Raw genomic sequence first — 16,925 nt, 5'->3', positions numbered from 1 at the left:
CCCCCTCCCCCTCCCCCACCCTCTCCCCCTCGGGCCGGGGCCGTGTGGGTTTCTCGTCAAAACAGAAAATAATCGGCCGATCACCGCCGGTTTTCATCAAGATGGGCTCCCCCCCTATTTTTCTGTGTTTGGATTGTCCCGATGCTGAGTGGACGCTACCATTGTGGCGGCTGGAGGGGTCCAGCCTTCATCCGAAAGATGGCGCTGGGAGTGAGGCTGTTGTTGCTGCTGCTTGTCCTTCAGCTCAGTCAGGTATCAGCCCCGGGAGCCTCTCACCCCGGGACCGGGCCGACAGCCTGTCTCACCCCCGCCTCACACTCCAACCTCCACCCCCCTCACAGACAACCCCTTCACTCCCTCAAACCGACCGGCCACTCCCCCCCCCCCCCCCCCCTCCCTCCAGGACAACTCTACCCCCCCCCCCCGCCCCGGACACTCTCTCCCCCCCCGCCCCCCGGACACTCCCTCCCCCCCCCCCCCCCCCCGGACACTCTCTCCCCCCCCGCCCCCCGGACACTCCCTCCCCCCCCCCCCCCCCCCGGACACTCTCTTCCTCCCCCCCCCCCCCGGACACTCTCTTCCCCCCCACCGGACAATTCCCCCCCCCCCGCCCCCCCGACAACTCTCTCTCCTTCCCCCCCCCTCCCCCCCTCCGGACAACTCTCTTCTTTCCCCCCGGACAACTCCCCCCCCCCCCCCCGGACAACTCCTCTCTCCCCCCCCCCCCCCCCGATAACTCCTCCCCCCCCCCCCCCGGACAACTCTCTTTCCCCCCACCCGGACAACCCTCTCCCCCCCCCCCCCCCCCGGACAACCCTTTTCCCCCCCCCGGGACAACTCTCTTTCCCCCCCCCCGGGACAACTCTCTTTCCCCCCCCCCCCCCCCCGGACAACTCCCTGCAATCCAACGCCCCCTGCATCCCCATCCCTCGCAATACCCCCATTAATCTCTTCACTCCCTACTGCAATCCCACGCTTAAACCCCCATACCCCATAATCCCACATCCCCAACCCCCACAATCCCCCACCTCCTGCAATCTCCCCCATGCCCCCCGCATTGCCCCATCCCCCCTGCTATTCAGCGCCCCCCCCTGTAATTCCCCATTCCCCGTCCAAATCCTATCCCATTCCTATTCATATCCAACTACTACCCCATCCCTATTTGTCTCCAAATCCTCGCTGTAACCCTATTCCCCACAAACTTTGTCCGCCACCTAACACCCATGTCCTGACCCTTGGGGCCCCTTACCACGCCATCCTATATCCTGCCAGCTTAGCCCTCTCCCCTTCGCACCCTGCCCCTTATCTCTTCCCTGTGTCACTACGTGATGCAGTGTATGCGTAACTGCAATCACTGTCCTTCAAAAAGAACAGTCCCTGTACCAGCTGTCAATTCCAATACGTGGTTCAAATGTGTCACTTGTGACAGAACATTCCCTTTCCTTAAATCCAGAAAACTTAGATCTCAGTTTGTTGTCAGTGAATTAAGTAATTAACAATGATCAAAATGGAAATGAAGAGGGTAATTGGACACTTTGTTAGTCATCTTGTGCAAAATATGGTGTGTTAATTTAGGAGATGATTTATTTGTGGGTTTAGGTATCGTGTGCTGACATTGTTTATATGTTCCTGAGTTGCTTTACTGATGCAGTTTACCCTGACACACACAGGTGCTGTCTGAGTATGGAATGGTCCACGTCCTATCCGATAAGGAACATGGAAATACAAAAGATTACTGCATCCAGTTTAATCCCTACTGGGCCTATTTGCCGCATGATCTCAGTAAGGCGGTAAGTGTATGTCACAGAATATTTTTGCAAGTGCATTGCAGCAATGCTCATTTAGAATATGAGCAATCATGCATATCTGGAACTCAGCCTGGCTACTCATTCCAGGTAGGGTTCATATGCCTTTGAAAACCTCCCAAGGAGGGATGCTGGACAGGGAGTGTAACCTCTCAAAACCCAAAGCTGCAAGTAAAGCCTCGAATTGCACTATTCCATTTCCTGACTTAGAACATTGCAGTCGAAGGTATGTCTGCAATGTCAGAATGGGCTTAGATGATTTGTAAGGAATAAAGTCGTGTTTTGGGAATGTTAATGGCAATGTAAAATATTTTGAGGTTTTTGTTTTTTAAAAAAATCAAAATTGAATGTAAAAAATATATAGATGTGCTGGTTGTCTTTCTATTCTCTGCTCTCACATTAAAATGTTTCGGATATGCCAGTTGGATGCCACCAGGAAGCAACCTTGTTCTTTCACTGTATCGCCTCTGTCACCTGTCTGCTGACATGTCTATTTAGTCTGATCTTCCATTTAGCATATTTCTGTGTTGATGATAAGCATCTGGGCTACCTGGGCCCAGTAGTTTTCAGCATGAAGCTGGATAGAAGAAGGAATGGGAAACCTCAGTAGTGTCCAGTTATCTCCTATGATGGATGAGATTAGGTGTTCATTCAAGTGGATAGTTTTTGCTTGAAGTATAAGCCAAATTAGTACTTACAATGATCAGTTGTTTATGATTTTCAATTCAATAAACATTGCTTTGTGGCAATGTTCACAGTTTATGATATGTCCTTTTTATTGAAAAAATGTTCCATCTGCCGGTTTGCATTCTGGATATAAACGTCAACAGTCTATTCACCTGTATGATGATGTTCTATACCTGTTCATAATACTTCAATAATTTATGGACCTGGAATACCAAGATTCTTTTGACCTGTACTATTTCTAGCTTTTCATTATTTCAGTAAATACCTTGATCTTTCTTTTTTGTTTTGGTTTATAATGAATGGATGGTTTCATTCTTGCTTGCCAATATCAAAATCCACTTGGCACAGTTTTACCCATTCATTTCATCTACTCATTTCTTTGTAATATTATGTTATGACATGGAGACAGCCAGCCAAATCATCCCTATCCCTGTATTCGCAACACAGTAAAATTAAAATAGTCAATGACCCTCAATTGACCCCAATGGTTCCTAACCAGACTTTTTGAATAATCACAGTATCAGATACTAGGTTTAAAGCTTAAGCCAAACATGTCACAATTTATTAATAATACAGTAGCTCTACAGAACAAATTCAAACCCCACAAGGTAATCTAATTAATATCAATGATTTAAACCTAATCTTCTTTGATTCTAGTCCCTCACTTAAAGACAGACAGACACAGTTAATAGATACATCAAAAAGAGGAAAAAATAAGAGTTGTAACTGGCCAGTTCATTGAAGCAGCCTCCACAATCGAACATCACAGGCACATGGGATTGTATTTTGCTCGATTTCTGAAGACATTGATGCATGCAGATAGCTTTCAATAGGCTCCGAGGAGTATTTATTTTAATTCTGATAACTATAAAATTCTATTATCTGAGGTTTTAATGTGAGATGACAATCAGCAAGCAATCAAATCATCCTGTAACTGTGGTAGCTAAAGTCCTTCTGACTTAAATACTGTTCAAAACCAGTTTGAACTCTGGTTTTTCTTTGTTGGGCTGATTGTCTATGAGGCCTCTATTATCACACAAATATCTGCCATGCGTTTGAGCGTAATGCCTCTCTGGGGTCCAAATGTTTATACAGCACTTTTAACAAGAATCAACCCACAATTAACTTTTAGACCTGGCCTCGTAAACCAGTGAGAGTTTGTTTGCTCTTTCTTTTTATAAAAAGCTGCTGCTCACAGTCCAACAATCACCTTCAGCTCTCAGGTGTCAGCTTTCAGCTCACAACTTCAAACCTATAATGTTAAATAAAAGCAGGTCTTGACAATTAACCTTCTATCTTCAATGTTGTCTATACTTGGTTGATCAGAAAATTCAGTTATTTGGCTTTGTCTGACCACCTCCTTATTTGACAAAAAACAGTTGTTTAGTTTATCGTGGTTGATTTATAATTCATCCCTTTGCTCGTTTCTCCACTTTAAGCACTGTGTAGAACTCAATCACATTCTGATTGCCATTAGATAAATGTTTATGTGCTGTTAGACTGTTAACTAAAATCTGGTTTTACTGAATCCAAATTGCCCTGCATTTTCTCATTTTGCTGCAGAAAACTGCTGTAATTGCAATTGTGAAATTTTGACATGCTACTCTACTTATTCCAAGCTATGTGAAAATGAAAGCTACTATGTTTGTCTATCTGAACACTTGTACGTTCTACTATATCATAGCTGCTACCAGAGGGCCTAGACACAACATACACTTTAGTCATGAACCCTTTTCTATTTGTTAAATCTAGTCATAAAGTCTCCACTGCTTGCTTATCTCCTATCAGGTGATGTTGCTGAGATGGCAGTGGGTAGTTTTGGCGATAGAGGGGGTATGTACTTGCAAGCTCATTCCAGGATTGAATACAATACCCAAACCTGGCTTAAGCTTGGCGGAACCAGGAAGTGCAAGTGAAATAATGTTTGGAAGTGCTGTTTATAGTGGGGAACAAAGACCATGGTTTCAGTCTTCCTTATATTTAGTTTCATTGCAATGCTAGATATCAGATGTACAGTGTGATATATCAGACAGAAAAATATCAGAGTCTAAATTGTGGAGTCAGCTAATTTCAGTGGGAGCAACAATTGAGGTGTTAAGTTCACTTTGGCATTTTGTGAAAATGAGTCAACCTTGTCCTTTATTATTCAGTGAACCTCTGGGCAGAAATAGAGTATGTTGGGTCTTGTGTTGGGACAGGATCAAACTAGAATTAAACTTAGTTACAGTGATGTCCACAATGAAATTGTTCATGAAACTCATTGCTTCCTTAGACGCTCTGACTATGTGGTCAAATTCCAACCCCCAACTCAATTTACAAGTTTGATGTCAATACCACTGTTGTAGGTCAGAGCTCAAACAACGATGAGACACAATACAGGAAAGAGAATGAGTGCTAGTTGCATGGTGTAAAGACAACCATCTCTCCCTCAATGTCAGTAAAAAAAAAAGGAGCTAGTCGTTGACTTTAGGAAGTGGAGTGGAGAACATGTGTTGTTTGCATTGATGCTGCTGAGGCAGATGGTTGAGAGCATTGAGTTCTTGGGAGTGATGATTACAACAATCTGTCTGGTCCATCCACGTTTATGTGACAGTCAAGAAAGCACAACAACGTCTCTACTTTCTCAGGAGACTAAGGAAATTCAGCATGTCCCCAAGGACTGTTACAGACTTTTATAGATGCACCATAGAAAGTATCCTATCTGGATGCATCACAGCATGGTATAGCATTAACTCTTTGAAGACTGCAAGAATCTACAAAGAGTCATGAACATAGCCCAGTCCATCACGCAAACCAGCCTTCCATCCAATGACTCCACCTATACTTCCCACTGCCTCAGGAAAGCAACTGACATAATGAAAGACCCCTCCCACCCTGGTTATACTCTCTTCCACACTCTTCCGTCAGGCAGAAGATGTAAACGTTTGAATATACTTATAAACAGATTCAAGTACAGCTTCTTTCCCGCTGTTATCAGACTTTGGATGGACCTCTGAAATACAAATTCTCATACCTCTGCAGCTGTGACACTATATTCTGCACTCTGTTCTGTTATCCTAATGCACTCTATATGATCTGCCTATATAGCACACAAAACGACACTTTTCACTGTATCACGGTACATTTGATAACAATAAATCAAACAATAAAGCAATTTTGTAGGCTCACATGTGAAGAACAACTATTTGAGCAAAGTGCCAATAGTATCTAGTTTCCATAGGAATATGTCCCTGGCAAAGAGTCTGTGCCTTAAAAAGTGAAGGACACAATTGCCAGAGATTGTCCTTTATAAACTTTTTTTGTCAATGCAGAGTGTAACATATTATGATTCTGTTGCATTCAGCATGAGAAATTAGTCTATATGCTTCACTTTTATTGTATTGTGTACATTGGCAGTATTTTTAAATACGTAATATTTAATTTAAATACTAAGTTCAAAGACTGCAAAGTTCCAGTTGTACCTGAAATTTTTGTTTATATGCATTTTGTCATCTAAGGTTTTGATTTACTAAAAGTAATTATGAAAATATCTCACCCAGTCAGTTTAAACTACACCTAAAATTATATTATTCCCTCTTAGTCTCTCTTGCAGCTCCAGGACCTGACATCCTCTGACCTGTGCACACCTTCAGATGTGCCCTTACAAGGATTTAGCAATAGAATTGCCATGGTGATGCGTGGGAACTGTACATTCTATGAGAAAGTAAGGCTTGCTCAGATCAATGGAGCCAAAGGGTTGCTCATCGTCAGCAGGCAGAGTCTGGTAAGAAACATTGGGCAGAATGTTTTCTGGTTAAGCTGGTTATGGCTGTATTTGTGACTTTACACCCGTGTTAGCTAAGGTTGTATTAGAGGCTGAATGTAGCTACCATTCGTGTTAGCTATTGTGTTATGTAAGTCTAGCAAAATTCACTCTAACAATGTGAAACATGGATGAAGCATGAACAGGTTAAGCTAAATGACTTTTTCTATGTATATTCTATGTAATTTATGCAGCAGTTTCATATAGTGAGACCCACAAACAGACATAGTGTGAAGCTGAGACTCTCAGCAGACTTATCATAAAGTCATAGAGATGTATGATGTATTACCTGCTCCAAATTACCTGCTGTACATGACTTAAATACAACAGGCTTAAGTTTTTTTTTGACAAAATTCATTATATGATAGTGACTAAATTCAGCTATCTTGAAAGATACTTCACTGGTACCAAAGACGGGTTGGCAATAATTTTCTCTGTGATGTTGCTGTGCTTTCTATGCATGAGTGTTTTCTTGAGCCCCACCATATTGCCTGGGAACCCTCCAACCACAAGGGATGAACTCAGATTTCTCCAGTTTCCTCATTTCCCCTTTTCCTCATTTCCCCTGCCCCCCACCTTGTCTCAGTCAAATCCCTCGAACTCAGCACCGCCTTCCTAACCTGCAATCTTCTTCCTGACCTCTCCGCCCCCACCCCACTCCGGCCTATCACCCTCACCTTGACCTCCCTCCACCTATCGCATTTCCAACGCCCCTCCCCCAAGTCCTTCCTCCCTACCTTTTATCTTAGCCTGCTGGACACACTTTCCTCATTCCTGAAGAAGGGCTTATGCCCGAAACGTCGATTCTCCTGTTCCTTGGATGCTGCCTGACCTGCTGCGCTTTTCCAGCAACACATTTTCAGCCCCCACCATATTGACTTAATGATTCTTGCCCTTATCCTTTGTGGGCCATTGCTGTATCCCAACCTTGTTGATCGCTGCCAACTGAATCTCTCTGCATAATGCCCTGAATACTGAATACCTCTTCTGAATACTGGATCTTTACCCTTGCTTCCTTTGCTCTACTAACAGACTGTGTACTTTCAGTTATCCACTTGTTCCTGCATCCTTTGCTTTCAGCATTTCTGCTCCTACCATGACGGTTCATCAATCAAGTTTTGTAGCCGTCATCTTTCCACTTCCTAAAATGTGTACAGATCTCTGTGAATGTAAGGGATGTTACTGAAATGTCACTTGCCATTCTCTATCTGTCTCAGGAAAATAAAGCTCTTTGTTTTCTGTACAAGCTCTACGGTGTACTTTTATCCACGGAAGCTGCTGTGTCTTCCTGGTAGCAATGGTAATACTGGTCATGAGTATAAATTGCATTGACCTACCCTACAGTTTACTTCAAAATTAATGGACGTTGAATTATTTTCTCAGAATTTTAAATATTTCATTACAGAATTTATAACATCTGAGCATTGATCATTTGCAACTTCTATTTTTGATCAAAAAAAAACAAACATTAGTAATGTATTAATGAATATATATAATATGTCATTTGCAAACAGAATACAGTTTTCAAAGAAGAATATAATTCTTACAATGCATTCAACATGTAGAGACCAATCAATAATCATTGTTTCCCTTTGGGGTGTAACTCATTTTTAGAATGTGTGAGTTGTTAAACATCCAGACTTTGGAAGCCGTGCCTTGCTTCAGGAGAATACTCCAGATGTGGGACAAAGGTTGCAGTATAAAAGGGTTTAATTGAAAGCTACCTAAATTTCATTAAAACTCTTGCATGTACCTGTGCTTCGGTCAAACTAAACCACTATCTGCTGTTGCTCTGAAGAGTCAACACTTAGGCTTGAAATTGTCAATGTAAACAGCTTTCTCACCACTGCAGTTGTAGGCTATGGACAATAGGTGGTTCAGTCAACCAATTACAATTTCTGAAGCCCAGCCATGTCTGCCTTTTTGTCTGCTCTTTGGGATAATTTGTTTTTTTACAAACTTTTTTCTGTTTATCTTATTTATATAATTTGACTTTACTTTTGCCCTTTCCTGTTTTCAATCATTTGTACACTTCGTTCCATACTTACCTAATTTAAGATCACTCACTGTTTTAATGGGGCCTACTGTTTCCTGTTTATTAGCCCCAGCCTTGCCCTTTTCTTTCAGGCTCTTCCCCTCTCTCAGGTAAGTACTTTTAGTTGTTTACCTGGCAAGTTTTAAGTGTTTTTTCTTGACTACTTGTAGTGAAATTTTCCTTAATTTCCTGACTCATGGCTCCTCAACATTATTTCCTGCTTTGTTTTCTAGCCTGATCCAAAGGCTTATGTCTGGATGATCTTCCTAATCCAATAATGTGATCTCTGATCTAATTTCCCTGTTTTTGCGTCTGTGGTAGGGTTGTCATTCTCTTCTTATTTTGTTTTGGGTCCTCAACCCACAAGGATTTTCTGGTTGTTTGATGTTCTTCCTTACTTGAGTGCAATAGGTTACTTCCTGCTCTGCTGAAAATAGCCCGCTAAGTCTGCTTGTAGGGATTTTGATACCTCGCTTGTATAACTTTGCTTCTTGTGACTCCAGTCATTTGGATTTTTCAATAGTCTCAATATCTTTTAGAAGTAGCACTAGTTATCCTCTTAATAGCCTCATAAGCAGTACCACAGGAAATCCACTTGTAAATGTAATAAATGGTCTCTCTGTTATCCCACAGATTATCATTGCCTATTAGTGAATTTAAATGACGCGATGGCCTTAGATTAAAAACCATGTACTGTTTATTCAGATACTGCCTCAGGATTTTTACTGTCTCCTCTTACATTTTTCAAAACTGTTCAATAAATGCATAATGAAACAGTGGGATTAAAGACACATCAATGTAAACTGCCGTGTTTGATTACTGTATGATTGTTTCTGTTCTGCTGCGCAGGTGCCTCCAGGTGGAAACGGGAGTCAGTATGAGGAAATTGATATTCCCGTTGCGCTCCTCAGTTACGATGACATGCTTGATATATCAAAGGTAAAGCTTCTCATGTGTCCCTGTTCGTGGGTGGGGTGCTTTTAGAGATATTTACTACAGTTCAGGGTGGATCAAACACTGCAGCTTTCACTTAAATAGAGCGGCAGAATTGAGTGAGGGAAAAGAAAGAAGTACGTGAAACCTGGTAGTCCAGAATCCCCAATCCCCAAACATGGTTGATACTGAATAACTTGTTTTGAAGTAATATGTTTTTTAAGCTGTTTTTACAGTCTTTTTGTTTTGCTGCTCCTTCTATACCAATGGCACTAGTTTGCACCACCTGTGATGCCAAGGTGTTGGCAGTGTGTTGAACTTACATGGGACCTCTCCTCAGGCAGCATCTACTCCCAGTCAGTCACTTTCTAGCAAGGATCTCTGGATAATGACTGGGAGCAGGAAACTTGGTTGATTGTTCCTTTCTGACTCAAAGGCAATGAGGCTGTAGTCCCCTCCCACCTATCCATGTTAGTTGCAGTTATCCCTCGAATATTCTGAAGTCGAGGGAAACAAAAGATTAGTGAGGACACCGGCTTGCATTTACTTTGTGTCTTTCATGTTGTAAAGAGTTTCACAGCACTTTACAAGTGGGGTTCAAGAGTATGGTGCTGGAAAAGCACAACAGATCAGGCAGCATCCGAGGAGCAGAAGTATCAGCCTTTCAAACATAAGCCCCTCATCAGGAATCAGTTAACATTTCGGATCCAGAAGAAGGATCAGTGGATCCGAAGCATTAATTCGGGTTGTTAGATCTGCTGCCAGGTCTGCTGAGATTTTCCAGCAATTTGTTTTTGTTTCAATTGTGAGGTGTCTGAAACTTGACTTGTGGGCTTGACACTTTTCAGGATAAAGTTTAAAACTGCCAGAGTTATTTGGAAATGTCCTCGGACACTTTTCGGTGAGGACCTCACACCCTTTGGGACTGTTAAAAGTAGACATGAACGTGCAGAAAACACGTATAATCTCATTGGAACTTTGAAACTCATGAGAATTGTTAATTTTTGATGATATTTAAATCTCCTGGCCTTTCCATTTCTTTGAAAAATAGCCTGAAGTTCAAAACAACAATCAGTGCTCACTATTTCACGATTCGGAAGGTGCCTGCCCTGCTGTGTTTTTCCAGCACCACATTTTTCAACTCACTATTTCAGTCTCCACATAAGCCTGGGGACACAACCTTTTGAAATCATAACGGTGTACCTATTGGTTCACAGTTTAATTCAGAGTTTCAGAGGATTGTAATGCTTTTTGTCCAGGATTATTTTGATAAGGGATTAAAGGAATTTAAAGGTAATGATTTGTTAAAAATCAATGTTTTATTTTTCTTAAATTTAGTGAAGTCATTAATAGATTTCTATAGGCCTCTGAATAGTTCCAGAGATGTGGAGGAAAGGATAGCAAAGATAATCCTGAATAGGAGCGAGAGTAACAGGGTAGTTGTTGTAGGGCACTTTAACATTCAAAATATTGACTGAAAATACTATAGTTCAAGTACTTTAGTTGACTCAGTATTTGTCCAATGCATGCAGGATAGTTTCCTGACACAGCATGTAGACAAGCCAACAAGGTGCGAGACCACATTGGATTTGGTACTGGGTAATGAACCTGGTCAGGTGTTAGATTTGGAGGTAGGTGAGCACTTCGGTGATAGTGACCACCACAATTTGGTTTTGTTTACTTTAGTGATGCAAAGGGATAGGTATATAACACAGGGCAAGAGTTATTGCTGGGGGAAAGGCAATTATGATGCAATTAGGCAAGATTTAGGATGCATAGGATGGGGAAAGAAACTGCAGGGGATGGGCACAATTGAAATGTGGAGCTTATTCAAGGAACAGCTACTGCATGTCCTTGATAAATATGTACCTGTCAGACATGGAGGAAGTGATCAAGCGAGGGAGCTATGGTTTAATAAAGAAGTTGAATCTCTTGTAAAGAGGAAGAAGAAGGCTTATGTTAGGATGAGAGATGAAGGCTCAGTTAGGGTGCTTGAGAGTTAGAAGTTAGCCAGGAAAGACCTAAAGAGAGAGCTAAGAAGAGCTAGGAAGGGACATGAGAAATTGTTGGCAAGTAGGATCAAAGAAAACCCTAAAGCTTTCTATACGTATATCAGGATTAAAAGAATGACCAGTGAAAGGTGAGTGCCAATCAAGGATAGTAGTGGGAAGTTGTGCACAGAGTCTGAGGAGATAGGGAAAGCACTAAATGAATATTTTTAGTCAGTATTCACACTGCAAAAAGACAACGTTGTCAAGGAGAATACTGAGATACAGGTTACTAGACTAGACTGGATTGATGTGCGCAAAGAGGACATGTTAGCAATTCTGGGAAGTGTGAAAATAGATAGGTCCTCTGGGCCGAATGTGATTTATCTTTGGATTCTCTGGGAAGCCATGGAGGAGATTGCAGAGCCTTTGGCTTTGATCTTTATGTCACCATTATCTGCAGGAATAGTGCCTGAAGACTGTAGTAAAGCAAATGTCCCCTTGTTCAAGAAGGGGAGTAGAGACAACCCTTGTAATTATAGACCAGTGAGCCTTAGTTTGGTTGTGGGTAATATGTTGGAAAAAGTTATAAGACATGGGGTTTATAATCATCTAGAGAGGAATAAGTTGATTAGGGATAGTCAACAAGGTTTTGTAAAGGATAGGTAGTGCCTCACAAACGTTACTGGGTTTTTTGAGATGGTGACCAAACAGGTGGATGAGGGTAAAGCAGTTGATGTGGTATATATGGATTTCAGTAAGGTGTTTGATAAGGTTCCCCACAGTAGGCTATTGTACAAAATATAGAGCCATTGGACTGAGAGTGATTTAACTGTTTGGATCATAAGTTGGCTAGCTGAAAGAAGACAGAGGGTGGTGGTTGATGGGAAATGTTCATCCTGGAGTTCAGTTACTAGTGGTGTACCGTTAGTTGGGGTCACTGCTATTTGGCTTCTTTATAAATGACCTGGATGAGGGCATAGAAGGATGGGTTAGTAAATTTATGGATGACCCTAAGGTCGGTGGATTTGTGGATAGTGCTGAAGGATGTTGCAGGTTACAGAGGGACATAGATAACCTGCAGAGCTGGGGTGAGAGGTGGCAAATGGAGTTTAATGTGGAAAATGTGAGGTGATTCACTTTGGAAGGAACGGCAGAAATAAGGAGTACTAGGCTAATGGTAAAATTCTTGGTTATGTAGATGAGCAGAGAGGTCTCAGTCTCCATGTACATAGATCTCTGAAAGTTGCCACCCAGGTTGATAGCGTTGTTAAGAAGGTGTATGGTGTGTTAGCTTTTATTGGTGGAGGGATTGAGTTTTGGAGCCACGAGGTCATGCTGCAGGTGTACAAAACTCTGGTGCGGCTGCACTTGGAGTATTGCGTACAGTTCTGGTCACCACATTATAGGAAGGATGTGGAAGCTTTGGAAAGGATTCAGAGGCGATTTACTAGAATGTTGCCTGGTATGGAGGGAAGGTCTTATGAGGAAAGGCTGAGGGACGTGAAGCTGTTTTTGTTAAAGAGAAGGTTGAAAGGTGACTTAATTGAGACATAGAAGATAATCAGAGGATTAGATAGGATGGACAGTGAGAGCCTTTTTCCTTAGCTGGTGATGGCTAACATGAGGGGACATAACAATAAATTGAGGGGTGATAGATATTGGACAGATGTCAGAGGTAGTTTCTTTACTCAGAGAGTAGTAGGGCTGGGGAATGCACTGCCTGCAACAATAGTAGACTCGCCAACTTTAAGGGCATTTAAATGGTCATTGGATAAACATATGGATGAAAATAGAATAGTGATAGGATGGATGGGCTTCAGATTGGTTCCACAGATTGGCACAACATCAAGGGCTGAAGGGCATGTACTGCACTCTAATGTTCTATGTTCTAGATGCATAGACCTTTATGTTATGTCTCTGCATATATACTGTGGTCTGCCCATCTTGCGTACTGATTGAGGTGGAATGGAGGGTGTGTGAACAAAAGATGGCGCAGGGTAATGTGAGTTGTCATAGGAGTTGTATAGGGATGTGGGGTCAACAGAAGAGTATAAATAGGAGAGTGTGAGGTGGCATGCGCGAGTGACCAAGAACATGAGTTGATGTAGGTTGGTACAAATGACGCATGTAAGAAGAGAGTTGATAGCTTTTTTTTTGTTCTATTATTTTCATAACAACTGGGGCAAAGATCCAGAGCACCAAGGCTGACCTTTCAAACAACCAGCTTCTGTGCTGGTGGATGCCCCTGAACTATTTACCAAGATGGTTTACTTGATTCATGTCGACAATTGATCAGGTTTGTGGCCCTGGAAATTTTCCAGACTTGCATTCACAAATCAGGAATGAAAATTCAGGGATATTTTACCATTTTGTAGTACAGCAGTGAAGCTATCCCTGCTATCTTGGCCACTAATTATCCCTCAACCAACATTGAAATATATCTGATCATTATCATATTGCCTTTTACCAGACTTTGCTCTGCACACATTGGCTATTGTGGTTCCTACATGTAATAATGACTGTACCTCAAAAAATCCTTCAAACCCTTTGAGATGTCCAGCGGTCACGAGAAGTGCTACAGAAAGTGCAGCTTTCTTTATGGTCAAACACAATTGGACATGAGCTATGCAAGAAGATAAGAGGACAAATGATTTAAAGCTTGGTCAGAGAGTGTTAAGAAATATCACAGAAAGGGCAACAAAACAAGGAGAAGTGGAGTGATTAATGGAAGGAATTCCAGAGCTTGGGGGCCTTGATTTCTGAAGGCAGTGATACCATTATTGAGAAGAAAATGCTGAATAGGGGCTAGAATTGATGAGCACCAGGACTTCTGAGGATTGTTGAGCTGGAGAAAATTAGAGATTCGGAGAGTTCAGACCATGGAGAGATTTGAAAACTTCAGTGAGAATTTTAAAGTGGAAGGAGACAGCCTTGATGAAGAAGTGAACATTAAAGGATAACACTCAGTCTGAATGTAGAGAAATGTGAAGGTCACTTACCCTAAAGTTATTGTTCCTTTCCTTTGTCCACTAGAAAACTGTACCTAGCCAGTACCAGAAGCTGCTATTGGTAGTACGGTCAGTACTGGGGATGTATCATTTCACATACAGTGGGTTAATGTACAAGTATAGTATACTGCATTCTCATTAGTTTATTTTAATGTGATGCATTAGTTTACATAGAACCAGCTTGTGTCCTTGTGAAGAGCAGGAGAATGGATTGAGATCTGTGAGTAATTTGATGTATCATAAACTACAGGTTTCCCAAGTTCTGTAGAATAATTCCAGCTAAGCTGTGCCACTGTCTTTCCTCTAGTAGAAAAAAAATTGCCAGCTAGACATTCTGGGATTGTACAGGGCTGTCAAAACTTGTTGGCAACATTAGCAGCTGATATGTTGGTTTGTCATGTAGAATTCTGGAGATCAGCTGGATTAGTCTGGTCTAATTTAGTTGATTTGGTTATTCTCCTAAAGGTTCTGGAGATGGCTGTAAAACAGTTTGTTTAGTCTATCTGAAGCATTGACTAAAAGCTCTACTTGAAATGAAACTAAGAAAACAAATAAATTCATTGACTTAAGGTATAATTAAAATATTTTATGGTATGTCTCAATCAAGTGCTCCACAGAGAGCGGGCATGGACTTACTGGGCCAAAGAGCTTCCTTCTGTGCAGTAAAGTACACTGTGGGACAGGGCCATCCAGGCAGTATGCAGCATCCCTCACCTGCTACTGTTATCATCCTGTGGTACAGCTCTGGCATCTCAGCCCTATCTCAAGTTGTATTTTTTGCTTGCTGGTTTTGATCAGTTTGAATGTTGTCAGCCAGTTAGTTAAGTGATAATTTTATTTCAGTTGTATTGTGTTAGCAGATGAATCCTAACTTTCAATAGTAGGATCTGCTGATATCAATGGCTTCCCTTTATGCAAATAAATGAAAACAGAGGATTAAGCTTGTCATGAGATGGCTGATATTCAGTGATACACAAAGGTGGCCGCAGTGACACAATATTGTCAAACCCAGTGCTGATCATTTACAGGTCATAAAGTCACAGAGATGTACAGCATTGAAACAGATGCTTTGGTCCAACTCGTCCATGCTGACCAGATATCCTAAATTAATCAAGTCCCATTTGCCAAGCGTTTGGCCCATGTCTCTCTAAACCCTTCCTATTCACATACCCATCCAGATGTCTTTTAAATGTTGCAATTATACCAGCCTCCACCACTTCCTCTGGCAGCTCGTTCCATACACTGCACCACTCTTTGCGTGAAAAACATTGCCCCTTAAGTCCCTTTTATATCTTTCCACTCACACCCTAAAAATATGCCCTCTAGTTCTGGATTCCCCAACTCAGGGAAAAGACTTTGCCTATTTACCCTATCCATGCCCTTCATGATTTTATAAGCTTCGATAAGGTCCCCCCTCAGCTTTTGACGCTCCAGGGAAAACAGCCTCAGCCTCTCCTTATAGCTAAAACCCTCCAACCCTGGAAACCTCCTTGTAAATCTTTTCTGAACCCTTTCAAGTTTTACAACATTCTTCCTATAGGAGGGAGACCAGAATTGCACACAGTATTCCAAAAGTGACCTCATCAGGGACCTGTACAGCTGCAACATGACTACCCAACTCTATACTCGATGCTCTGACCAATAAAGGAAAGCAAAGCAAACGCCTGTTAAACACCATCTTATTAGAACAGTATCAAAAACTTAATATTCAAAATGTCTCAATTTTTACCACTTCTGTTAACATGGTGTGTAACTAAGCCTTGTCACGGCCAATATTGTCTGATGTGTAACGTTCCAATTGGCAGAATTAAATGAACAACATTTATGTTGTAACAAAATGCTTTATTTTCTTAACAGACTTTTGGAAAATCAATCAAAGTAGCAATGTACGCCCCAAACGAACCATTCCTGGACTATAACATGGTGGTTATCTTCGTCATGGCAGTCGGGACAGTAGCAATTGGTGGATACTGGGCAGGAAGCAAAGATGTGAAAAGGTAGGTGGGTGTGCTGCGTGGAAATAAGCAAATTGTATGTGATGTTTTATGTGATTGATAGTTGTCAGTGCTCCTTCAGTCACCTCAGTCAAATCTGCCAGAGGAGCATTTGCAATACAAATCCACTTTTTGGGATATTTTATATATATATAAAGTTGTTTTTTATTCATTTGTTGATGTGGGCTGCAATTCTATTTTCCCTCATCTATCTAATGCTATGATTCACTCGTGATCAGGGTGTGATCTTGAGGTTGGCTGTGTTGACTGACTTTACCATCGGCAGCAGAAACCATATTCACATCAACAAACCCTGTCCTCTGAATTCAGGCTTCAAATTTCTTTGAGAAACTTTGGATGCAGGCCAAAATTCCTTTCCTATTGTCTGTTCTACAGGAACTGAGAGCTTTTCATAAACAAAATTAAGAGAGCAGTGTTTTGGTCACTATTTGCTCTTGTTTTTTTTATTCTCCCAGTGTTGCACTACATCGTAAGGCACATGGGAATACCTGCGAGTTCTCTTCCAAGTTGCACTCCATGTTGACTTTCCATCATAATTGCTGGATCAAAATCCTGCACTGCACTCCCTCACTGCATTGTGCGAGCACTTACACCACATGGACTGCAGCGCTTCAAAGAAACAGCTCACCACCAGTTTCTCCAGAGTGGC

At 41.8% G+C, this 16,925-nt stretch overlaps 1 protein-coding gene across 2 annotated transcripts in view; it reads left to right on the top strand.

The window, feature by feature from the left end:
* Window positions 1–130: 130 nt before the first annotated feature.
* sppl2b (signal peptide peptidase like 2B) overlaps window positions 131–16,925 on the top strand; it is a 46,855-nt gene continuing 30,060 nt past the window's right edge. For both annotated transcript variants that reach the window (XR_015751845.1, XM_043721053.2), the window contains exons 1-5: window positions 131–252; window positions 1,671–1,790; window positions 6,073–6,255; window positions 9,179–9,268; window positions 16,119–16,258. Coding sequence is in view for 1 of the 2 variants with exons in the window: in XM_043721053.2 (XP_043576988.2) it covers window positions 142–252; window positions 1,671–1,790; window positions 6,073–6,255; window positions 9,179–9,268; window positions 16,119–16,258 (644 nt within the window). In the remaining variant the exon portion in view is untranslated. The remainder of the gene's footprint in view (window positions 253–1,670; window positions 1,791–6,072; window positions 6,256–9,178; window positions 9,269–16,118; window positions 16,259–16,925) is intronic.

Source organism: Chiloscyllium plagiosum, unplaced genomic scaffold (genome assembly GCF_037043375.1).
Source record: "Chiloscyllium plagiosum isolate Xiang-an unplaced genomic scaffold, Cpla_swu_hap1 HiC_scaffold_28, whole genome shotgun sequence".
In the NCBI taxonomy this organism is placed as follows: Eukaryota; Metazoa; Chordata; class Chondrichthyes; order Orectolobiformes; family Hemiscylliidae; genus Chiloscyllium; species Chiloscyllium plagiosum.
Note: the sequence above shows the minus strand (reverse complement) of the source record. Positions and strands in the feature narration are given on the sequence as shown.